The sequence below is a fragment of the Lemur catta genome, chromosome 15, assembly GCF_020740605.2.
Source record: "Lemur catta isolate mLemCat1 chromosome 15, mLemCat1.pri, whole genome shotgun sequence".
NCBI lineage: Eukaryota > Metazoa > Chordata > Mammalia > Primates > Lemuridae > Lemur > Lemur catta.
In genome coordinates, this window is record NC_059142.1 from 24,996,451 (window position 1) to 25,020,582 (window position 24,132).

The 24,132-nt window shown below is 46.8% G+C and overlaps 2 protein-coding genes across 2 annotated transcripts in view; both read right to left on the reverse strand.

The window, feature by feature from the left end:
• Positions 1 to 11,910, reverse strand: part of AATF (apoptosis antagonizing transcription factor) — a 94,627-nt gene extending 82,717 nt beyond the window's left edge. The window contains exons 1-4 of the mRNA XM_045525553.1: positions 11,582 to 11,910; positions 10,394 to 10,585; positions 7,694 to 8,128; positions 7,093 to 7,230 (exon numbers count right to left, since the gene is read on the reverse strand). Coding sequence (XP_045381509.1) covers positions 7,093 to 7,230; positions 7,694 to 8,128; positions 10,394 to 10,585; positions 11,582 to 11,672 — 856 coding nt within the window. The 5' untranslated portion in view covers positions 11,673 to 11,910. The remainder of the gene's footprint in view (positions 1 to 7,092; positions 7,231 to 7,693; positions 8,129 to 10,393; positions 10,586 to 11,581) is intronic.
• A 4,328-nt stretch (positions 11,911 to 16,238) lies between these two features.
• On the reverse strand, positions 16,239 to 23,994 carry LHX1 (LIM homeobox 1). The gene is made up of 6 exons (XM_045525554.1): positions 23,440 to 23,994; positions 22,432 to 23,057; positions 20,336 to 20,562; positions 19,962 to 20,239; positions 18,461 to 18,626; positions 16,239 to 18,097 (listed from the first exon to the last, which is right to left on the reverse strand). Exons 2-6 carry the CDS (start codon positions 22,599 to 22,601, stop codon positions 17,718 to 17,720), a joined length of 1,221 nt encoding a protein of 406 aa, XP_045381510.1. The 5' UTR covers positions 22,602 to 23,057; positions 23,440 to 23,994; the 3' UTR covers positions 16,239 to 17,717.
• Between the last annotated feature and the right edge of the window lie 138 nt (positions 23,995 to 24,132).

The following is a 24,132-nucleotide window of genomic DNA, read 5'->3' on the forward strand; positions in this document are numbered from 1 at the left end:
CCACCATGTTACTAAATTAGTCAACCCTCAATCCCCACCTGTTGGCAGCATTCTCATCTTTCAGAACAGAGCATAAATAAATCAAGAAATAGAGCTATAAACAAATTATCTAAAATTACAGAAGTAACACAGAAATAAAATGAGACTGAATGTAAGGCAAGGGAGTATTGTCTTCCTGAATGCTTCTGTACTACTTATCATATTCACATATGATTTTAATAAAACTTAAGGTTTTAAGACATAAATATAGAGTAGCATCTTATACAGTAGTTAGGTTCTAAAGCCTGAGCATAAAGCAAAAATCAAGCTTTGACAAAACTACTTTGAAAATCCCTCATATTGCCCATACAGTATAGCACTGTGCTATTGTTCAGTAAGTTTGACATAGCCTGTTTTTCCTCTCAAACATGAGAGCGTACATCGCTTCATCAACTAAGCACAGATGATTACATTTAGAGACCACACTGTCCAAAGACTGCATGCTGTAACTTTAAACACTAGATTCATACTCTGTTTATGGTATCCAGGAACAAAAAATGACCAAGGCAATAAAATATTCTGCCCACCATCTCATGCTTACTCTACAGCATTTGCTCACTGAATAAAATGGCAGGCAGCATTATTGGCACTATACAAATGGATTCTTTCTCCCTTTTTTTTTTGTTTTGGCCAGGTACATATAGTTATATCTGAGTTAATTAAATGTATGCATAAAGAGGGTCCATCATGCAATGATATGCACAACTTCACCATGAATATACTGCATAGAGTGATCCTACTATGGAACTACCAGCTACTACTCCCACTCAGGGATGCTTCCTTACCTAACTTATCACTCTTAAGAACTGTTTCTGGTGCTGAGGACAACCCTAAGAAACCCAACCTCAAAACAGTTAAAATGAATTTTCCAACTAGATGGGTTTCTGCAGTTTTTAAGGTGCCCTTAGCATCCATGGCTCAGTGACAGATCTAGGTCTTTTCAGGGTAGGTGGAATCTCTGCATAAGAATCTGACACTCTCCTCCTGGTTCTATTACTTGGTTACTTTGGAAAAGCACCTGCTCTGTGATCCAACTTTACTCTCTACATAATATAAATGCCTAATTAACTAGGTTGGGCAAAGTAGTAGCTCAATAGGGACCAACAGTCTGCCTACACAGAACTCATTCTCTAATAAATAGACAAAACATAGCAAATATTATTTCAATGCTAAGTCAACAGGTATTATGTAAATAACAAACAGAAAGTTATCAAGAAATGATTGCCTTCATTTCCCACCTACAGTTTAGGAAAAATAGATCAATAATACCCTGTGGAGGCAGGAGTGTGGGAAAACAACTGTTACAGATGAAAATTTAAATTGTTACAATTCCTCTAAGGGCTAGTTTGGCAATATATTTCAAAAGCCTTAAAAAGAAAAAAAAAGTACAAGTCCTTTGTCCCAGCAATGACATTCCCAGGGAATGTAGATCTGTGTAGTCTAACACAGTAGCCACTAGCTAGCTACATGTGGCTATTGAAATGTGGCTAGTCCAAACTGAGATGAGCTGTAAGTATGGAATACACTCTGGATTTCAAAGACTTAACATGAAAAAAGGAATGTAAAATGTCTCATTAACATTTTTATATTGATTACATGCTAAAATAATAATATTTTTGATATATTAGGTTAAATAAAATATATTACTAAAATTAATTTTACCTGTTTCTTTTTATTTTTTAAATGTGATAACTAAAAAAATTTTAAATTACCTATGTGGCTTGCGTTATTTTTCTATTGGACAGTGCTACTTTTAGACAAATTGCAAAAATATGTATGTACAAGGATGTTTATCACAGCATACTTTATAAAAGTGAAAAACTAGAACAAACCTAAGCATCCATCAATACAGACTGGTTAAATAAATTATAGTAAATATATAAAATAGAATACTCTGTAACCACTGAAAATGCTGATGTACATCTAAATATACAGACATGAAATAATGTATTAAGTAGGAAAAAAAGCTTAAAAATAGTATATATTATATATTTATATAATTCCATTTTTGTTTTTGTTTTTTAAAGGGGGAGAGAGTGAGAGAGAGAGAGTGTGTGTGTGTGTGTGTGTGTGGCATACACACAAGCACAAAAAAAAAGGTATGGAAGGATATTCATCAAAATGGCAACTATAGTTACCCTCTAGGCAGTAGGATTACAGTTGATCCTTATTTTCTTCTTTATGCTTTTATGTATTTTCTGAATTTCTGAAATAAGCATGCCATACTTTATAATTAGAACAGTAAAGCTATTTTTAAAAATGACAGCCGTCGGCTGAAACAAAAAGATCAGTCTCACATCTTCTTGGCTAGATGAAGTCTACGCAGTAATAAGGGTCCTTAAGCCTACAAAATGCTATACTTGGAGAAGGTTCCAAGTGCCTCTGTCCCAAGCAATACTTAAACCCATCTCAAGTAATTAAGACTATTCTAGGATCCTACAGATCACTGTGAGAACTTTGCCATGAACCCATAAAGTGTTAACTGAGAGAACTCTCAAACAGGCATTCATGGATTTGTCACCTAAGGCAACTAAGTAATTAAAAAGGTGGGGATCTCACTGATAAAATTGGTTGCCTATGGGATAGGGGACTGGGTGGCAGGAGTACAGAGGTGAGAAGGATGATTTTCCTGTATAGTCTTTAGTATCTTTTGAATTCTGAACCATGTGAATTTACTGACTACTTAAAAATAAACAAAAATTTAGGCTGGGCACATGGCTCAGGAATTTGAGGTTGCAGTGAGCTATGATGATGCCACTGCACTCCAGCCTAGACAACAGAGCAGGAATATAACTCAAAAAAAAAAAAGAAAGAAAGAAAAAAGAAAACCTTTTATACCATTCAAGTCAATATATTTGGGGGTCTCAGAGAAGGGCCACAAAGACATAAGAGGGCAAACATAAACTAGAACTGGGAAGATGGGGCGGAACAAACAAAATATAATTTATTAATAGTGAAATTTGTTTTTATACTCTTAGGCAAGTAAAAAATTTTAATACTTCCTCTGTATTTATATTATGTTATACTGTGTTCTTGGATGTTTTGCTTATGGGAAATATCAAAATGTCAACCATTGTTTCTATTAAAGGTCTTTAATGATATTGCATTTTAGACCTATAATGAAACACAGTGCTCACTGTAGTTTGTAATGCATCTCATTAAATACATTAATAAAATGCATTTCACTAAAAGGTCAACTTATTATGGGTGAAGTTTAGCTTTCCTTTAATCGCTTCATTTAAAGCTATGGAGCAAACTCTGAAAAAGACAATGAGAGGTCCTGTTACAGAAATGCTCTCTCAATTCTCCCACCCATCCAAATCAGTTATGCTTATTAAGAAATAATTGTTAGTGTTTTTATGTGGGATAATGGTATTATGATTTTTTAAAAAATCCTTATCTTTTAGACATATATGTTGAAAGATTTATTGATAAAATGAAAGAATGTCTATTATCTGCTTCAAAACAGAAAAGCAAGGAGTTAGTACAAATAGAGATGAAATAAGATTGGCAGCCAGGCATGGTGATTCACGCCGGTAATACTAGCACTTTGGGAAGCCAAGGCAGGAGGATTGCTTGAGGTCAGGAGTTTGAGACCAGCCTGAGCAAGACAAGACCCTGTCTCTACTAAAAACAGAAAAATTAGCCTGCCATGGTGGTGTGCACCTGTAGTCCCAGTCACTAGGGAGGGTGAGGCAGGAGGATCACTTTAGCCCAGGAGTTTGAGGTTGCAGCTGAACTATGATGATGCCACTGCACTCTAGCCTGGGCATGACAGAGCCAGACCCCATCTCAAAAAGAAAAAAGAAATAAGATCAGCCATGAGTTGATCACTGCTTAAGCTGGTGAAGGTATATGGGGTTCGTTGTACTATTCTTTTTTTTCTTTTTCTTTTTTTTTCTTAAACAAGACTCAGACTGAAATATTCTACTTTTACATAGGTTTGATATATTCCATAATGAAAAATTTTAAATAACTCATGCTGAAACTTCCTTAAGTAACTTGCTTTCTTCCTTATATATCATTGACATCAACATAAAAGGCCTACCTCCTAACACTGTAGAGCACTTCAGAAGAAAGTTAGAGAGAAAAAACAAACCTCTTCAGAGAAATGGTTTTATGCACAGAAAATCCCTTAATTTTGTCAAGGTTATTATTTCATGACTTACCACTCATGCAGCCACCGAAATATCAACAGATTTCTTTGAATTACTTCACGGTTCAAGAATTTAAATTACCAGTATATAACACCAAGGTGATCGGGGACTACGTTTATGTGTACAGGGGCGGGGAGGAAGATTTAGTTTCTGAAAAGTAGAGTTTAAGGTGCTGAATGTACAAAGGCATGATGCCCAGAAGTTTACTGTGACTAGAATATAGCTGGAAATCTGCTCTTTTAGAGGCAGAAGTTAGAGCTATGAGATCAAATGACAGTGTCAAGGAGGGAATATATATTGAGAAAATACAACCTGAGGACAGGGTTCTAAATGCAATGAAATTTGCATTGAAAGTATAAAAGAGCCTGAGAAAGGAAGAGATCAGAAACGCAAGAAAACCCAAATAACATATGCAGTGTCACCAAAGCCAAAGAAAAGTATTTCAAGGAAAGGTTAAATGCTTCAGGAAGGCAGTGGTGGGGTTTGACAACAAGAAAATCTGTAGCCACCTTTCCATAGTGTCATAAGAGGGTGAACCTGAATTATAAGTATTAGTAGACTGTAACACTACCCCTTTCCAGAACAAATAGTTAATATGAATTCTACAGGGAATCTGAATACTAATAAAAAAACAGAACACTGAAGACAGTGGGGATGATGGTTAGTTACACTAATAACAATGAAACATTCATTGTTCATACGGTTGAACATTGCCAAAAGCCTCTTTCAGCAGAAAAAGATACCAGTACCTAACATTTATGGCATGATGTGTGCCAGACACTGTGCTAATGCTTTATATTGATTATGTCCTTTAATCCTCACAACCATATTATCCCCATTTTACTGTGAAGTTAAGTAACTAGCCCAAGGTCACATTGCTAATCCATTGTTGAGATGAAATCTAAACCCAGGCAGTCTGACTTTAAGTACTCTGTAAGACCAAGCAAACTCAAAAGAGATTTAATTGAAGACAGTAAGTTCTATTAATAGTTTGTTCTAGGCTTGGTACAAATTCAGCCTATGTTGCACACCAGCTATATAGCACAGTATATATTTGTCATCCAGAGTAACGTAGCTGAGAAATTTTTCTTAAACTCCATTTGACAAGCCAGGAAAGTATATACCACATATTCTGTAATGTTGCCAAAAGAAAATTGAAACAAACAAAAATTAGCTACCCTTCTTATGCACAGAAATTCTGGTTATTAGAGAATTCACTATCCTCCCATCTTTGAATATGTGATACCAAACATATCACATGTTCCTTTCTTCTTCCTCCTCCACCACAAACCACTCTGTCAGATAAACAGACATCTGTCAGATTAACTGAAGTTCACCAATGAGGCAAAGATGCAATTGGTTACGTACAAAAAGATGTAAAAGATCAGAACAAAATGAAATTTAAACAACATTAGAATGGCTAAAGAAATTAAACAGTATCCAAGAATACGAATGTATCCATTATACTGGACACTGACTAACCCTTAAAAATCTGTATTTTAAGATGAATAAAAAAATGGAAAAGGCTCAAGCAAGAAGAATAACAAATAACAAAAAAGAAAAGGCTTTATCATGCAACATTTAAGACATTTAATCTAGAGCAGTCTAGGTCTCATTCCAAAGGCATATCAGGAATTGGGGTACTAGGGCATTAAAAATAGCAGAGAAGTGCTCCAAAAATCTCAAAAAAAAATTGAAAACCATCTATCTATTATCTATTTAAGGGAAGAAGGAGGCAAAGATGGGGGAGGGGGTATAAAAGACTCACCCTCACAGATTATTCAAGGTTCCTGGAAGGATCCCCCAGACATTTCACACAGGAAACAAACAGACTTCAAGTATGACAGGACACAAAACCTAAAAATTAGACTCCAGGAAGTCACATTCCTAATTACCTAAAGTCATACTCCTAAAATACTTAAAACAGGTATTTTCCTACAAGAAATGTCCAATGAATTCCCTACCCTAGAAATCCTATTAATTTATCATGAATGGTTTAAGGTGATTCTACCTAGAAGCAGATGCCAAATTAGATACGCTCCTCAGGTCAGGTCCCTTCCAATTCTTAACTCCATGATACTATACAGTTTTAAAGAGCAAATGAAAACACTCAGCGTACAAATAAGAAACAGTGATTCCACCTATGGCCATACCACCCTGTACACATCTGATCCCGTCTGATCTTGGAAGCTAGGCAGGGTTGGGCCTGGTTAGTACTTGGACAGGAGAAACAGTGATTCCAACCACAGTGCACTCATCCTAAATCCCGTCCTGCTCCAGTCCTTCAGTGCCACTGGGCACACAGGCAAGCAGCACATAGGAGGGAGCAGTGCAAAAGGAAGACTCCTTAGATCATAAGGCAGAAAAGCTGGAGTTTTGTCTCTGCCATGAAGGAACAAGCTCTGCAACTTTGGACAAGTTACTGTGGGCCTTAGTTCTCTCATCTATAAAATGAGGGGACCAGGAATCAAATAATCTCTAAATTCCTTTTCTCTTCTAGACTTCTTTGACTTATTGTCAGCAATTCTCTTCCAAAACTTGTTCCTCCCTCTATGCCACCCAAAGAAAGATAAATAAGATCACCTTAACATGTTGTTCTATGGTAAAAACCTCCCAAAGGAAGGCATCTTTTAAGCACATGATACAACCAACTTAAATGAACGGAATTTAGTCATTCATTCTTTCCCTTTTGTCTATACCACTAGGTTTTCAAGTATGTTCCCCGAGCTTTAAAGAAGTTAGAAAGCCAAGGGGAAAGGGGAAGAGAGAGAGAGGGCAGATGAGAAGAAAGCAGAATAGACGTGGCTCAAGCACCCAGTCCATTTCAGTCAAAGTTGTCTTCATTTGACAAAAGTAGTTGTAAGTATCCCCATAGGGAATAAGTAAATACTCTTACTATTTTTTAGGGCGCTGGCAAATTCCGGGCCACCTCTGTCCTTGAAAACTGGGAAAACGTCTGGTTGAGGAAGTTGGTTGGTGGTCAACAGAGCTTTTTGTAGTTTGATCCTTCCTTCCAAGAGCTGGTCCCACAGTGCTGAGAAAGAAAAAAAGAATCCCATCCCTCAATTACAAAGTCTTCCAGGGATGGGGAGTGGTGGAGACACAGGAAACCATACCAGTCTCTAAGCATCGCAGCTTTTATCAGTTTTATGCCAGGGAAACAAACACTCTATTATAGGAAATAAATTCAGTATCTTCAAAGCAAGTATTTGCTACATGAGAGCGGGAATGCTAAAACCCAAGGAGAAGAGAAAACACTCTTCTCTTCAATCTCTCACAGTTGCGGGAAGTACTAGAGCAGAACCAGCTAAGCAGCTCAGCGCAGAAATGGCTGGCTAAGCATAGAGGAATGGGGCTTTAGGCCTCTGGGTAAGTGGGGCATGTCACAAACTAATTGGAAGGACACAGGAGAGACAGAACAGCCAAAAACAAACAGAAAGTAGACCAAATGCAGATACTTTGAAGAATAGGTAGTCAGCAAAACCATGTGTACAAACCTATCTGGTTCTTCACAGCTCTTCCTTTCTCCACTTCCTCAGAAACTTTGACACTGGAGAAGGTCATCACTACACCATCGTCTTCACTGCTCCTGTCTCCGCCAGCTCTGACTTCCTCACTCTCACCCTCCAAGTCTTCCTCACTGTCCCCTTCTTCCATGCCACTCTCCTCCTCTTCGTCTTCCTCCTCCTCACTGTTCCCAAGGTCATCCATTCCCTCAGTAAATTTCTCAAAGTCACTGATGCTCTGGACACTGAAGCTCAGTGTTTTTGCAGGGCGGCTTCTGCTCTCCTTCCTCCAGGCCAGACTGCTCTCGCCGTCATCACCACTCTCCTGCTCCTCAGCAGCACTCAGGTCATCCTCGTCAGACTCCTCCAGACCCAGGCCCTCTGAATCTCCATCTCCAGACCCTTCCTCATCAGATATTTCCTTCTCTGAACAAGAAGGGAGGGAAGAAAGAGAAAAATGGATGTTACCTAGAGAAAAATACCAGGCCATACCTTTCATCTCAACTAAAGCACTACGGCACCTTTCAGGGGGAAAAACATGTATTACTGTATTCAATTCAACAAATATTTATTACACATCTACTGTCTCTAAAATGCTAAGGAGGAAACAAAGATGAATAGAACATGGGTCCTACCCTAACAAAAAGTTACAGGGGGAATGATAGACATAAAAACTACAATTCAAGAAAGAATTAAAAGTGCTTTAACAAAATTTCTCCCTCCTGTTGGTTACTGAATTTTAATAACTCAGAACATTTTAACTGTGGGGCAAGTGAATTTAAGCAAGGCTATATATAAGGAAGAAGAAGCATTTGGTCTGGACCTTGAACAGTAAGATTTCAACTGGTGTTTGGGATTACCAGTTTTCCCAAACCTGCATCTGAAAAAATGTATCTCTATCACAACCGTGTACCCTATTTACTAAATATTGATTAAACACTCATTATTTGCCAGGCTAAGGAAAGACAAATAGAATTTATTGCCTGCAGGGAGGAGTTCATAGTCTGGTGGCAGTGGTAGATATGCATACCAATAATTATACTACAATGTCATCAGTACACTGTATATAGAGAAGGAACCACCTAACTCTCCTGGAAAGGTGAGGGATGGCTTCATGTGGAGAAGCCATTTATAATCTTATTTATGAAACATAAGGAAACAGCTCATCACACAGCTATGGGGGAAGAAAAACAGGAAACAGCACTGGAGTGCAGAATGAACAAGGAAGTGGTGGGAAATGAGCCTAGACTATAGTGAGTTGCTCAGGGACCAAATCAGGAAGGGTCCTGTCTTCCACGAGAAGGAGTTTCAACTTGATCCTATAGTAGAGTGCTAGTTAAGGCTCCTGGTTCTACTCACACTTGGGATATCTCTTGATACCTAGAGGTTTTTAGTATGTATTCAACCTATTCCATGGTAGACCATAAAAGTTCCATGTATTGCAAACATGATTATTAGATACAGGGATCAATTGCCAATAATTTCCTTCAGTAAAATAAAGATTTTATGAAAACATGATGGGTCTTCAGTACTCTTTACAGAAGTATAAATTTAAGACACAGATAAAACTGTCAAAAATATAAATACAATAACTACATACAAAAACAGTTAACAGAAATAATCCATTCAATTCTTCAATGCGTGCCAGTTCTCAGATTAAGAAACATTCATACAGAGTAGTAGTTAAGAGTGTAGATCTTGGAGTCAGATTGCCTTCATTTGAATCCTGGCTCTTCCACCTACTCACTATATGACCTTGAGCAAGTTACTTAGCCAATTTGCCCCTCAATTTCCTTATCTGTAAAATGGGGACAAGTAATACCAACCTCTTGGGGTATTGGGAGGATTAAATGAGATGATATGTATTAGTGACAATGGTGATAACAATTTTTGAGGATGTACTGTGTCCCAGGCTCTTAGAACTTAAATTAAAGAGCTAAATACAGTGCCTGACACATGGTAAGAACGCAATAAATATTATCATAGTGGTCTCATGATTGGTTCCTTTATCAGTCTCTAGGCAAAGAATATGAAATGAGCTTATCAGGAGCTCCCAGAACTACATCAAGGACTAAATCATAGATATCATGACCTGAATGATAGTTCCTTTTATATTATCTGTGGATTCTTAACATGACACGCTGACCTCTCTAAAGGAAAACAAATCGCATCCTCTCAATCACCACATCTGGCCCCTTCTTCCAGCCTAAAAAACTTATAATTCTTTAAAACTGTAAGCTTGCATCCTCTTAACTCTCTTGCAGGGAAAGAGGGAAGGATTATGTTATTTTTACAATGGCAAAAAACGAGTTTCACAAATAACTAATATTATACAGTGATTCAATGCAAGACCTGAAAAACTGAAGGAAAAAGGTCAAAATTCAAGGGCAGCACGCTCATCAAATACAATGCTTTTTCAACACATAGCCCTCTCCAATATCCACTATCCACTGCCTTCTTTTTCACTCCATTTTATGGTGACTATAAGGAGTATAGAGCAACTTAACCACTCTTGCCTTTAGATTCCTTATGAAGTGAAATGAAGTTACCTCTACGGCCCTTTCTACTACCAAATAGATGGCCTCTTCTAAGATAATAGGTAGGGCACACAGATTAATCTTGCAGAAAAAAAAAAATTTTAATCCTAAAAAATTAGGTAAGAAAGAGTTCCATACAAGTATGTCTACTCACCAGATGAACCTGGCAGAGTCTGCTCCCAGTGGTCTGCCTTCCAAGCTTTTCTAGACGTGGTCTTGCCAGAATACCTTTCATCTGTGTCCAAGAGGGAGGCTGATGCCAGTTTTCTAATGCTACCTACTGCCAGGAAATTACCTTCCCCATCTTCCCCTTCATCAAATCTGTCAATCACTCTGGCAGCAGTGGCTGTTGGAGGAGGGAGAAAAGTAATCAGAATCTCCAGGTTAGAAGGAACTTTAATGTGAACTGTGTTCAACCCTTTCAACTCATATTTGAATGTCCTCTATAAAATCCCCACCAACTTCCAAGAATAGGAAACTCATTACCTCTCAAGGTAGAACACTGTCTTATTGCTGTTCCTGAACAGAAAGCTGACTCCCTGCATCTACTAGTAGGATATGTTTCTATGCTTTGGATCATATAAAACTAGTCTAACTCCTCTTCCATGTGTGACAGTCACTCCAATATTTTAAATCAGCCATCACGTTCTGTCCTCACTCCGTCCCATCCCTCAGAGAGTTTTCTTCACTTATCCTGGCTAAATAGCCCCCAGTTCCTTCAAATGAGATTCCTAAGACACAGTTCAGCACTCACATTTATCCCTCGTTCTCCCTTCCCCACATTTCTCTGACTTAAGTCTAAAGCAGGATCACTCTCAGCTAGACCTCGAACATCAGCTTACAGAACAGCAGTCGAGTCGTCAGCCCATGAGCAAGTCTCTTGAGACCTAAAGTGAGCTAAACAGCACCAGGGAATCCTACGTCTTCCTTCATTCTTCAAGTTACTTCTTAGGGGCAACCAAAACGGAAAACAAAAACAAAAAAAGACGACACTTCCTTTGCCTCCTTTCTAACCGAACACCAGTAAGATAACTTCCAACTTGCTACCAGACTCTTTAGCTCTCTCCAACAGCCCTCGACAAGGTAACCCGAAGACCAGCTCGTTGCCTGAGTCGTCCGTCTGTTCGGCCGAGCACCAAGTTTAAAGTGCGCGTCAAAAGCCGCCGAAGCCCTCCGCCCGAGCACGGGAGCAACCCTCGCGGGAGGCAATTTTCCTCTGTGTAAGGGGAAGCGCAGCAGGCCAGGCGGCGAGGCCCGGCGGCCGAGCCCTCACACGCCGCCCCGGAGACCCACCAGGCCTGGCCCACACCACCGCACGTGGCCTGCCCCAGTCAGGCCTCACCCTCCTCCTGGTCGGCCTCAGGATCCACCTCGCGCGGTCGTGGGTTCAACAACTGTTCCAGCTGCAGAGCGAGGGGCTGCGGCCCCGCCATTGTCACCAGGTCCGAGTCCGCGCTGCGTGCGTGAATGTGCTCCTCAAGCCCTGGCCCAGACGCTCTCTCTCCCGGCCGGGTCCACTAGCCCCGACACAGACTCAACAACCAGCCAGAGCCGCGAGGAGGCCGGCGTTCTGCTCCGGGCCGGCAACTTCCGGGAGGCGCGCGCGGCAGGGGGCGGGGCCTGCGCGTCACTACGGGCGTTGCTAGGATGAAGGCGGAAGCGCGCAGAAGGCTTAAGCCTAGGGACTGTAGCCGTCGGAACGCGCGTGCGCGTGCGTTGAAGTGGTGTGCTTTGGGACGCGGGAGCGCGCGAGGGCACGTGACAGCCTCTAGCACAGAGAGGAGATTGAGTTGCGTGCGGCCCGCCCTTGCACAAAATGTGCCTCTAGATTTGTGCGAAATTTGTTTAGGAATGAAGCGTAATGTAGCCGTGGCATACGGCGGCTAATTTGGGAAGGAGGAAAGAGTAAAGGGGAAGCTTCTCAAACCGCGGGTGCACATTCGGGCATTCAGACACTGGGACCCAAAACAGGTTTCGCATTTCACAAATTAGAGGGGTTTGGGGCCGGGCACACGGCCCCCGACCTTCCGCGGCCAGGATTTGGGAATCATCGTAGGTCAGGCATATGCATGTGTAAGTGTGCGGCGGACTGCCGGCGTCTTTATTAATAGGAATACTTAGGAATCGCTATGGCTGCACGTAAATAAAGATGATTTCTGTAGCTTCTCCAAGTAGCCTTGCCTGAGCAAGGAAAAGGAGATAGGGTGGGGATTACTCTACTGCACACCCCTCGCTATTGATATCTTTGCTGTTGAGAGAAAGAGCATACTCAGACACCTGAAACTGGTGCACAAATGCAGAAAAACTCAGGTCTACCATAAAAGGGGTAGACTCAAAATATAAAGACTTAATAGGATAAATTTAATTGCACTCAAACACATGGAAAGATACGATTCCTTTACATTCTCTTTCCTTCATCAAACATTCTCTGACTGCCCACTGTGTGGCAGGCACTGCTAGATAAGATACAAGATGAGTAAGTTAGATTCTCTCCCCATGGTGATCAGCCTAGGGGGGCAGACAAACAAGTAAATAGAAACTACAATAAGGGATGATAAGTGTGAGTACAAAGTGATCTATCCCTCCAGTATCAGCTGGAGGTCACCTGTAGAGACCCAGAACCCCCTGAACAGAGATTGCCTCAAAAGGATCCAGAAAAGAGACGTTAGTGGTGCACTGTGGCAGTGCCCCTTCTTGGATACAGCCCAGACCAACTGGATCGTACAGCTGAGAAACTAGGGAACCCTCAGCTCCCCAGTGTTTCCTGTGGAAGCCTAGGGAAAAGAATATCCCTGACTTTCACAATCTTCATATGCCCTTAGGGTCAAGAGCAATGAAAGGCACCACTTTAGTGTGGCCCGTCCTATGTCCCATATGGCTCTTGAAGAATGAAGACAAGGGCTGCAGAGGGGAAGGAGAACCTCTCTTAGAGCAAACCTTCTTAGAGGTGGAAGGAAAAGAATGCCAGACTAGCTAGAGGGCTCAGGTGAAGAAAACTGCTTTTTACCATTGGTAAGAGAACTCAGGCTAGTCTGAGAACAGGTTTTTGCTTTTGTTTTTAAACATATCTTCTATAATTGCAGTCTTGTGCCTGCATCCAGGCATCCAGAGCAAAAGTGTGCTTATGCCTAGGCAAGGTGCCATTGCCCTGGGCTTCAAAGGACAAAAATGTTTCTCCCACCCCACATTTAGGAAACTACCTCCCCCAATCCTCCTCTCTTGCTATTTTGGACACTAGCTTAGAAACCTGGCCTTCAAGGTAAAGAGAAGAGAGAAAAGGGAGAGGGAGGTGAGGCAGTGCTGAGACTACCTCTAAGCTGTCATGCAAACAGGACACTGCTGGCCAATTTGGGGGCTGTGCTGGGCAAACAGCAGAAAATGCAGTAGACCTGTTTACCTATTCTCCCTTCCCTGTCCTGGTCCCTACTGACTAGGGAAGCCGTTTTAGCAAGGAATCAAGACCACTCTACTACTCTTGTCACACATCCCAGGGCCCCCAAAGCGCTTCCCCTGCTTTCTTATCCCATACTGGCGGTAGGGAGAGGACTGCAGGAGTGGAGGAAAGAGGAAAGAATTCTAAGACTTAAGATGCTACTGAGAGAAGTTGAGGTGCAGGACAGGGGAGCAAATTCTCAAATGCTCTCTCTGGGGGCCCCTCCCGACCTGCCTTCTAGTGTCTTGAGATGGTGGGGGAGGGGGTTCCTGATGGGGATAGAGATGGAGATAGAGGACAGACTGTGGGAGGGGATATTTCAAAGACTATACCTGTCTAGAAGAAATCTCAACCTGTGACTGCTTTAAAGATGAGAGCAGATGCGAGGAGCAGGGAGAGCAGACCCCCAACGGAACAGTCCTCTTCAGAGAAGGCTGGAGGGGCTCCCAGTTCACAGCCATGTGACATGTAAGGGCTGCAAGGTGGCAGGCAGATGTAGGAATAGCAGAAGATGGGCAGGGGTGACTTCAGACCCGCCCCCCTAGTTGTCCCAGACAACTGTCTGTTCACTTGACCAGCAGTTTCAAGAGTTTAGGAAAACCAGGTTGGATCTGCCTCTTTTCTTGGAGGCCATCAACCCCCAGGTCCCAGACCCCTGGCAATGCCTGTCCGGGCTTTCCATGCATGCCATTTCCCCACTATGTCTCGCCCCAAAGCAGGCTCCCAGCCTGGGCCATCCCAGAGAAGTTGGGTGGGTGAGCTTCGGCTCCCTCACCCGAGCAGATGGCGGGTCCCCGCTGCTGGAACCCTGAGGGCCGGTGGCGGGAGGTACAGAGGTGGCGGCTTTAAGATGGCCGCGGGGAGAAGCCAGGCTGCCAAGCCCGGCCGGAGAGGAGGCTGCCCTCCCGGGCCGGCGGGAGGAGACCACGGTGGCGCTTCCCTCTGGCCCCCGCGCCTCTCCCGGGAGCTCCGTAGGGATGGTGCCGCGCTTCCCCGCACCTCAGGACCAGAAGTGACCACCGCGGCATCGATGGGGAGGACATTTCCAGATCTCCTCCTCCTGGGCCCTGGGCTCCAAATTTGACTGCGGAGCATTGCCACCTGTTCGGGTGTTTGCTGGGATTCCGAATGCCACCCCGAGGGGAAAGACTGCGGCTGCTGCCACGGAGTTAGAAGAATTGAATCTGCACCTTGTGCCCAAGTCTAAAATGCTTCTTTATCAAACACCCCAATTCCACAATAAAGCTGTTAAATAATTCAGCAGCCTTGATAGGAAAATGCAGCTTCCCAATGAGCATAGTTCAGTTAAATGAATGTCTTTAAAGGGGGGTAGGGAGTGGTGGCTATAATAAATAAGTTAGCTATGATTTAATGTATATAAATGCTAAAAGGGCAAAAACAAGCCGATCCAGTGATTGCATATAAAGCAGATAAAGAAATGTGCTGCATGCAGAGGCTAGGAGTTTCAAAAGTCTCCCTTGTATTTCATAAATTTTTATTTCTGAAAGAACACCGCCAGATTCCTCCCTGATAGTTTCCCCCCATTAGATAAGCCATCACATGGATGCAGTGAAATATTGCTTATTTTAAAGCCTTCTTTGCAAGAAAGATAAACTTGGCAGTGTCTTAACAAAATATGAAAACAGCACTGGAAATTACATACCATTTAATGTAAAACCTTTGATTTTTTAAATAAGGAAGTAAATAATCCAGACTGAAATCTAGGTGATATGGAAAAGAAATTCTGGAACTCTAGCATTGTCTGATATTAACACACACGTACACCCACATATGAGTATTTCATAGTAGATAAAATATTCAAAATTTTTCCAAGTCTAATGAAGGCTTGGAAAGGATTGAACTACTTTTCAGACTATTGGCAACTCCCAGTTTATATTTGATTTCTATATTAGTTATTTTTGTTCATCTTTTGGAGAAACTTAATATGTATCTTGTGCCAGACAAAATAGTTTCCTTCTAGGGAACTTCAAATGTGACAAATACCATAAAACAACAATTTCATATCAGTTCTGTGAAACGGATTAAAGTATTTCATTTCTAACTGTACTGTACATTCATTTTACGTTATCTTTCAGACCACGAAATTAGAAAGCAGGATTATCTATGGGAAATGAATTGAAACCGAAAAGGACCACCTCTAACTACATATTTACAAGTATCTGACATTCACAAGCCTGGTTTTGCATGTGCAGGGAGATGGGGAGAAAAAAACGCTTTGCATCTCATGTCTAATCACAGACTGGGACCACTTGTTTTTAGCCATGGATTTGATTTCTATTTCAAATTCTATATTAACTTATCAGCAAACATCTCTTCAACTGTATCAGTTAAATCCACAGAATGCAAATCTGTAGTTAATATCAGCAGGAAGCCATGGAGAGAAGCTTGGCTGGCATCAGCAAAAGGGTTCAGCCATAGCCAGGGCAAAAACAGATATATTACCCCAATCCTGCCTCTCCTTCCTCCTGGCTTCTGAGGACCCATTCCACTCCACATCAGGGCTCCCCTCTAGTTGTTGAAAACATCAAATAACACACCAATTATCTAAACATCAGATTTTCTATTTTTATTAAAAACTCACAAATTTATTCAACATGTTTTCTTTCATACAGTGAATGGTCTAATATGCACTGGAGGTCACACAAGCTTAGGTTTATTAGAACAATAAAAGACATATGAGAAATTTAATATATAAAGAAAAAAGTAGCAGCTGTTGACTGCATATTTGACCATAAAATTTAAATATTTTGGACTTTTATTTTAAAGACACAAAAATAAAACCTGTGTGGGTCTATATAAGTCATATTAACAATTCCATGAATGTTCAACAGGACTAAAAATTAGCAAAGATGTTTTTTTAAACCTTGTAACACTTTTTTTTTTTAACACTTTCTCAGGTTGCTGGTGCCAGGCACCTTTACAGTATTTGTGCTATAATTATTCTATTTGGCAACTGTCTGAATCTCATGTTTTCTCTTTGCCTCCTGTAAACAACATCTTTTTACATACTAGCACAGTGAGCCGAAAGCCCTGCAAATCTGTCAGAACATCTATAGGAAAAGAAAAGGAACAATTTTGGTTGATTGCTCAAAACATTTTGTTTTTGAACAAGAGGTTTTCAAAACAGGATATATTAGTAAAACACTGAACTCCTGAATTTAACATTATACGTAAACAGTTGACTGTTTTTAGTTCAATAGTCTTTTTTTTTTTTAACTTTCTGTGTGTGAAGGTAGAATTCTTTGTACAGCTGATGTTTCAAGTCATTTTACTGAGAGGTCTGGCTGGAGACCGTCCTATCCAGAGTGTGTGTGTGTGTGTGTGTGTGTGTGTGTGTGTGTGTGTGTAGTTTTGTGAAGGTAGAAGAGTTGATACTGAGGGCTTTACATTTAGAATTTTGCAATTTTGGCAAAAACAAAAACCAAAAACCCAGATAGACAAAAAATATATATATAGTCCCACCTGATTGCACAGCAGGTCGGCGTTTCTGAAGCTATAAGAGTTTGTTGTCACTGTTGCTGAACTCTGAGACAACACTAATAAGGGGTATCCCAGAGCTAGAAACCTCTTGGCTGGCCCGGGGATGCCCCCGGCCGCTTCACCTCCCTCACCCGACTGCGCCTCACCGCCTCCCTCCCCAGGGCTCCGGGCAGCACGCGGAGCTGCCTGCCGCCTGCAGCTGCCAGAGACGTCTTCTCGCCGCTGCCAGGCGCACGCTCCCGAGGGGTCTGTCCGCGGATCCCGGTCCAGGTGCGAGGCGGGGAGAGGTCTGCATTTCCCTTGGGGAGCCCAGTTCTGCACCTTGCCAGCCAGTGCAGGGATCCCAGTCCCACCTCGAGGCGATTTGGATCCCATTTCTTGTCCCCCTTTCCCATCCAGTCTCCCCAGACGGAGAGTGGTTCTCAAGGCTGGAGTAAGGAGGGGGTAGGGCTTGCTTTTTATGGTTTTTTTCTTTTTTGTATTTTTCTTAAATAAAGGTTCATTTCTGTACAACCACGAACTCCGCAGACCCAGGGAGACCCCGCTACCACACGGCCGCTTCGTTCATTTCGGGAGGATGGGACAGGTGATTCCCGTAGCTCGTCCCGCCATTCACTGACAGCGACGAGAAGGGCGGGCTGGGCCCGAAGACCTCAGCCGACATGGAGTGCAGAGGCCCGGGCAGGCTGGGCTCGGGACTGGGAGAGTCCCCGGGGGGATGCGCCAGGATGTCGGTGAACCGCTGCGCCTCGCTCGACGGGTGGTGGCCCGGCAGCGGGTGCTCCAGGCCACCCAGGGGCGTCCCGGACGGCCCAGACGACGGCACAAAGGGTAGGTCCACTGGCGTCTGGGCCTGAGAGGACGGGGGTCCTTGCGGGAAGAAGTCGTAGTTGCCCCCGGGACCGTAGTACTCGCTCTGGTAATCTGCGGAGCGGCGGGGAGGAGGTCAGGCGGGACAGAACGGGCGGCAAGGCGCGCCCGGAGTGGGCCGGGGAGGGCGACTCCGGGAAGCAGGCGTCGGTGCGCGCCCCTGAGGGCCTGGGAGCGGGGAGGCGGCTTGGCGCAAACCCAGGAGCTGCTCCTTACCTGCCCACCCTCCTCATTCAGGGCCGGGAATTCTGCCTCGGTCTCACCGCTCCCCTTGCTTTCCTCCCCAGCCTCGGCCCTTTTCTCTCCCAGACTCTCCATTTGTTTACAGAAAGCGAGGAGTGCCTCCCGCGCTGCCACCCGCTTCCAGAGAAGCCACCCCCGACCTGACCGCGCCCCGCCACTCCGCCGCGCACCCACCTCCGTAGAAAGAGAAGGGGCCGTTGGGGATCAGCTCGCCCGGCTCCAGGCGGTCCACGAGCGGCCGCATCCGGCGCGGACTGCGGAAGAAGGCGTGGCGCCGGGCGCCCAGCGCGCTCAGCTGCTTCATCCTCCGCTCCTTGGAGCGCCGGTTCTGGAACCAGACCTGCAGCACACACGCCGCCAGGTGAGGCGACGGAGACCCCACCCCCGACCCCGGGTGCCCAGCCGGGGCTAGCCCCTCACCCCTCCACTGCCCAGCTGCCGATTCCCGGCTCTGTATGTCTGTGGCTGTGTATGGTAGTGGTGGTCGTGGGGTCTCTGAGCAGGACCACGCAAGGCGGACCCTGAGCCAATCGTGAGCGGGATTCCTAAAGAGACCCGGACAGGCCGCCTTGTCCGACACGAGGCAGTCGGGGTGCAGCCGCATTTTTTCTAACAGACACTATCCCAGTCACAGGTTCTGGAGAGGGGGGCTGTACACACGTAGACACTAAACCTCTCCAAAATAGTGTCAGACACACATCGAGCTTCCATTTCGTGGACTCTTGTAGTGAAGGGACCACCCCCACCCACAACAGTGACAGAGACACATAAACAGCCTACTGTTGACAGTCTCCCAACGATAGTGACACTAAAACCCACAATTTCCTTTTCACACCCACACACAATCTCACAATGCCAAACATATTTATCCACAGCATCTCACAGATAATGACACAGACACAACCTCCCATGCATGCACACAGATTCGCACAGCCTCCGGTAGGCCTCAGGGCTTCCCCCAGAGGGCTGCCTGCACACATGTGCACTTACATACTAAGGCTCCCAGGCTCATCCACCACAACCTCAAACAGCCTCCAGGCACTGTGAACCGGACACCTAGCATTGAGCCAGAGACTCCGGGTGGCCGCAACACAAGTGATCTCACCTCCTCCCAAAACACAGGCCCAGCTGCACCCCCCATCCCGTTCCCACAGTTTGAGCCACAGCTGACTCTTGCAACCACCTCCCTTTCAATCCAGGACCACCCCTCTCTTTGGAGGGGAAGTCCCTTGATTTGGGACTAACTGGGGCAAGATACCCACAAAGTTGGGGTTGTGCAGAAGCCAGAGGAACTGACTGACTCAGGTGAACACTGAGACCTCTTCCATCCTGCCTAACCCGAACTGTGTGTGCAGAAAAAGGGGTCCCAACTCTGGCCATAGTGCTCAACGGTGCCTCTACCCCAGCATCATGCTGAGCACCCTGCCCCTCCCCCTCTGCTGCCACTATCATGTCTGTTGGACTGGGAAGAAGAGGGATTTCCAGATGCTCCACAGATCACAAGAGGTTTCAAAGATCTAGCAGGGTCAGTATGTGTCTGAGCACCTTTCTCCCCACCCCCAGTCTCCATGGACTCACTCTCCTCCTCGACTCTGGGCTTTCCCGGGCTCAGCCTGGGTGCTTAGAGTGGCCGTGTGGGCCTCTGGGGGACGGGGTGGTTCTCCAGGGGCCTGACCTGAATGACTCGCATGTTGAGGCCAGTCTCCTGCGCCAGCTGCTCACGGATATGGCGCGTGGGCTTGGGCGTAGCGGCGAAGGCGGCCTTCAGCGTCTCCAGCTGCTTGGCTTTAATGGTGGTGCGCGGTCCTCGCCGCTTGGCACCCAGGTTCTGGTCGTCATTCTCATTACTGCCCCCTTCCTTGTCCGACACGTTGGCGCTCTCCGAGTCCTTGGCGTCGTCCTGTGAGGGGTCTTGGGAATCCGGAGACAAACTGGGGTCACTGCCCGTGGTGGCTGAGAAGAGGGAAGGGAGAGGTCAGCAGGGTCCTTGGCGAGCCTTCCTCCCCCGAGCCCCGCCTGCCCCTAGCGAGCCTAGAAATGGGGCCTCACCGGAGTGGAGGCTGTTCTCTTTGGCGACACTGCTGTTACTTAGGTAATCCTCTTTGCAGACGAACTTGTTCTCGTCGATAATGTAGAGCTCCTCGCCGGTGGAAAGCTGCTTGTTACACATCATGCAGGTAAAGCAGTTCAGGTGAAATACTTTGCTTCGCGCTCTCCTCACCAGGTCGCTAGGGGAGATGCCCTGCGCGCAGCCCGCGCATTTGGTACCGAAACACCTGCGGGGGTTGGGGGCACGGGTTGGCGAGGGGCAGGGGGAGAGAGAGGCGGGGGGGAAAGATGGTAGTGGGAGAGAGAGAAGTAGAAAGTGGAAGAAGAAAGAGAGGGAAAAGGGAGGAGGGAAAGAAAGGGAGAAAGCGCGTACACGCCAAAAAGAGAGAAGCAGAATAAAGATTAAACAAGCGAGAGGGCAGGAGAGAGCGCGGGACAACAGGGAAAAGTCAGGAAGAAGATACACACGGTTAGAGCGAGGGACCCAAGCTGCCCCCTAACCCCAGCCTCAAACCCCAGCGTTATCCCAGGGGAAAAGAAGCATCGCCAAAGAAGGCGACGCGACAAGACGGCGATCCGGAAAGGGGGACGAGGACACTTTTCTGGTTAGATTCAGAAGTCAGATTCGAATTAGAGCTCCGTATAAACACGTCCGGAGAGCCGCTTTTCTCTCCTAGCGTCGCCTTTTAACCCAAAAGGACCCACGCACCGGCGGGGGTTTGGCGAGGCTATCCGCGGTTTGTAAACAAACAGCGCCGAGAGCCCCGGTAGCGGTAGCTGGACCGCGGCGACATTCATGCCCAAAGCCTGGAAGGTTGGTGCAAATTGGAGCCCCGGCGGGGCTGAATCCACTTTAGGTGCCCTGCTGCGCTTTGCTGAAGCCAGGCCTCAGGGACCCACTGGCAGCGGGTACGGTTCACTGCCCTCCAGCTATGATCCAGTCATTGCCGAGGAAACTCCGCGCAGCCGGCTGAGTCTCAGAGGCTCAGCCCGGGCTTCCTCCTGGCACTACAAGGGTGCACAGAGCTTTGCTCCATGGTTCCCCAAAACCCGAGCCACAAATCCTGGAGCGGCATTGGAGACAGCGTATCCTGTCCCTCTGGGCAAAGCGGCCTGGGTGGCTTCAATCCCTCCTCCTCCCTATTCCCCAGTTTGATCTATCACCACAAACTGAGAAAAGCAGAGACCAAGTCATCCCAGTAAACTGGGCGATTTCAAACCCGCACAGTGAAATTATAATTTGCTTTTGCGCCTGTTAGTGAGTTTAAGAGAATATAATTAAAATGCTAAACGAAGGAGGGGAATAGGGAGAAGTCCTCGACTCCAACAAGCGGGGTCTGGGCTTTTCCCTGGATTTCAGCAAGGAGGTGGGGATCTGTGGCTGGCAGTGCCTAGGAGCGCAGCCCGCCTCTCGGAGTCAGAAGCAGCTTTGGGCCCAGGCCGAACCACCCGCCAACCCCCGCAGCCGGGGAAGCAGGAAAAAGCTCGCAGGCTATGCAGCAGTTTGCCCAGGCCTACGCTTACAGGCCGGTCCGGGTTTCGTGTAGACCCCCGGGCGTGCAGGATCGGCCTTGAGGCCGAGCTCTTTGCTGCCGCTGCCATGACAGATGGCCTGGACACTCGGCGCAAAAGCCTCCGCGGTTCCCGCCAAGACTTCTCGGAGTCAAAAAAGGCAGTGGCAGGGAGCGAACGCGGGCATCTAACCTCAGCCTGGAGGGCGAGTTACCCGGGAGGCCGAGAGAACACAGTTGCTGCAGAGCTTGGTTCCGGTAAACACCGGAGTGCGAGCTACAGTGCCCGAGGCTGCCCTGTCTCTCCTCTGCTTGAAGGGGCTTCTGGGCCGAGGCGGGCTCAGACCCTTTCTTCCCAGGCACGTGCAGCCAAGACCAGATCCATAGCTTCCAGGACGCAAGCAGGGCAGCACACCGAGCGCCCAGCGCGCCAGCTGGCGAAGAGGCGGGCGCTCGGAGGACTTGGCTGCCCTCTCCAGAGGCAGCTCCTAACTGGGCTGCCGGGCCACGCTGACCTCTGATCCAAAGCTGGCCGGGAAGGGCCCGCGGGGAGGGACAACAGAGGCGTGGGAGGGAAGTACTCACCGGAAGAAGTCGTTCTTGCAGTAGAGCTTGCCTTCCCGGGAGAAGCACTTCTCCGTCAGGTTGCATTTACATTCACAGCACTGGACGCACTTGACGTGCCAGGCCCTGTCCAGCACGTTCAAGAGAAAGCGGTCCAGGATGGGCCTTTTGCAGCCGGCACAGTGCACCATGGTCTTTGGTTTGGTCTGGTCTGGTGAGGCCCGGAGAGAGAGGGGCAAAGTAGAGCCGAGGGGATAACTCCCGAAGATGACCGGCACGAGCTCCCCAGCCCCTCCAAAAAGAGGAGACACACTCGGCCCCGTAAGCCAAAACCCGCACCAGGAAATCAAAAGGGGGAAACGAGGCTGATGGGGGACGGGGGGCGCCTCTGTGAAGTGTGCAGCCGGGGAGTCCCAGGGCTCCCGGACGGAGCAGCAACGCCTCAGCTCCCCGGGCAAGGAAAAGGAGTCTCAGGAGGGCGTGAATGCGACCCTTCTGCCCAGAGCCCGCGTAGGAGTGAAGGTCACCGAGAACGGCGGCGGGAATGGAAATAAATAAATAAAACGGAGACGGAGAAGACGATGACGACTCGGCGAGCTGCGGTTGCGGGGAAAGCGCTGCTGAGTTCTCTCGGGCTTGAGGTAGAGCTGTCAGAAGTCAAAGTGCATCTGCTTTTGTCGGGGTATGAGGGCGAGTGTGTGCGTGCCAGACTGCCCACCAGTGGGATTTCCCCCCTTTTTAAAAAAAGAAAAGGAAAGAACAAAACGGATAGAGAAGCTTTGGATCCTAAACTGCCGGCATCGCGCAGCGGGTCGGGACGCGCTGGGCCTGGGGGAGGGGGCGGGGACAGGCCGAGGAGGGAGGGAGGAAGGGGAGGGCAGGAGGAAGAGCTTGTTGTTGACTGCTGTTGTTGCTTAGGTTTCCCCCCTTTTGGAGAAGTGTTTGTGTCAATCGAAAACAGAGAGGGACAACTCTGGGCGGACGCAGCCAGGCGCACTCGCTCGCTCCCCACCGCCCCAGCCCAGTCACCTCGGCCGGTGGCCTGCCTGGCGGCCTCCGTGTCCTCAGGGCGGCCCTCCCTGCGCCTGGGCTCCTTCGGGGAGGCAATGCAAGCTGGCTCCTCACCGCGCCTGGCCGTGCATCGTGGCTCCAGTCACAACTCGCGGCCGCCTGGGCGCGCAGCCCCGCATCGCTCGGCCCACGCTCCGCTGCCTCGGTCTAACCCCACAGTCGCTCCACTTTCTTTCCTTTTCCTTTTGCCCCTCTTTTTTCTTTTTTCGTTGTGGTGGAAAATCTGGGTTTCCTTTCTATCCTCTTTCCTTATTTTTCTTTTTTCCTTTTGCAGCGGGAGGAGTCGGGGAGGAGGGGGGCAGCTTGGAGAGCTTTTTAAAAATGTCCTGGTGTAGCGGCTAAAGTAGGCTGGCGGCGGGAACAGCTCGGCGCGGGCCGCCGCTGTCGCCGCCCGGGCCGCGGCTCGTTGCTGGCTCTCCCCTGGCGCGCGTCCCTCGGTCCCTGGTCTCCTGGCCCAGTCGGCCGCCCCGGCGCGTCTCTCCCCAGCTCCGGCGGCTCGGTCACTGCTCCTGGCTGTTGGCTGAGCTCTGGAAGCCCCCTCGCCTTAATGCAGCGCCCGCCGACGTCACGGCGGCCTGTGACCAATCAGCGCCTCACGATCCCTCTGTAAACCATTCTGCATCCCCCGGCCAGGGAGAGTGCGGGGAGACC

Excerpts from the sequence above, each read along its gene's own strand:
- LHX1 (XM_045525554.1), bottom strand. The coding sequence starts at position 22,601 with ATGGTGCACTGTGCCGGCTGCAAAAGGCCCATCCTGGACCGCTTTCTC. Across the intron at positions 20,563-22,431 it reads TGCAAGAACGACTTCTTCCG|GTGTTTCGGTACCAAATGCG; the intron begins GTGAGTACTTCC and ends CAACCCCCGCAG. Across the intron at positions 18,627-19,961 it reads TCAACATGCGAGTCATTCAG|GTCTGGTTCCAGAACCGGCG; the intron begins GTCAGGCCCCTG and ends TGTGTGCTGCAG.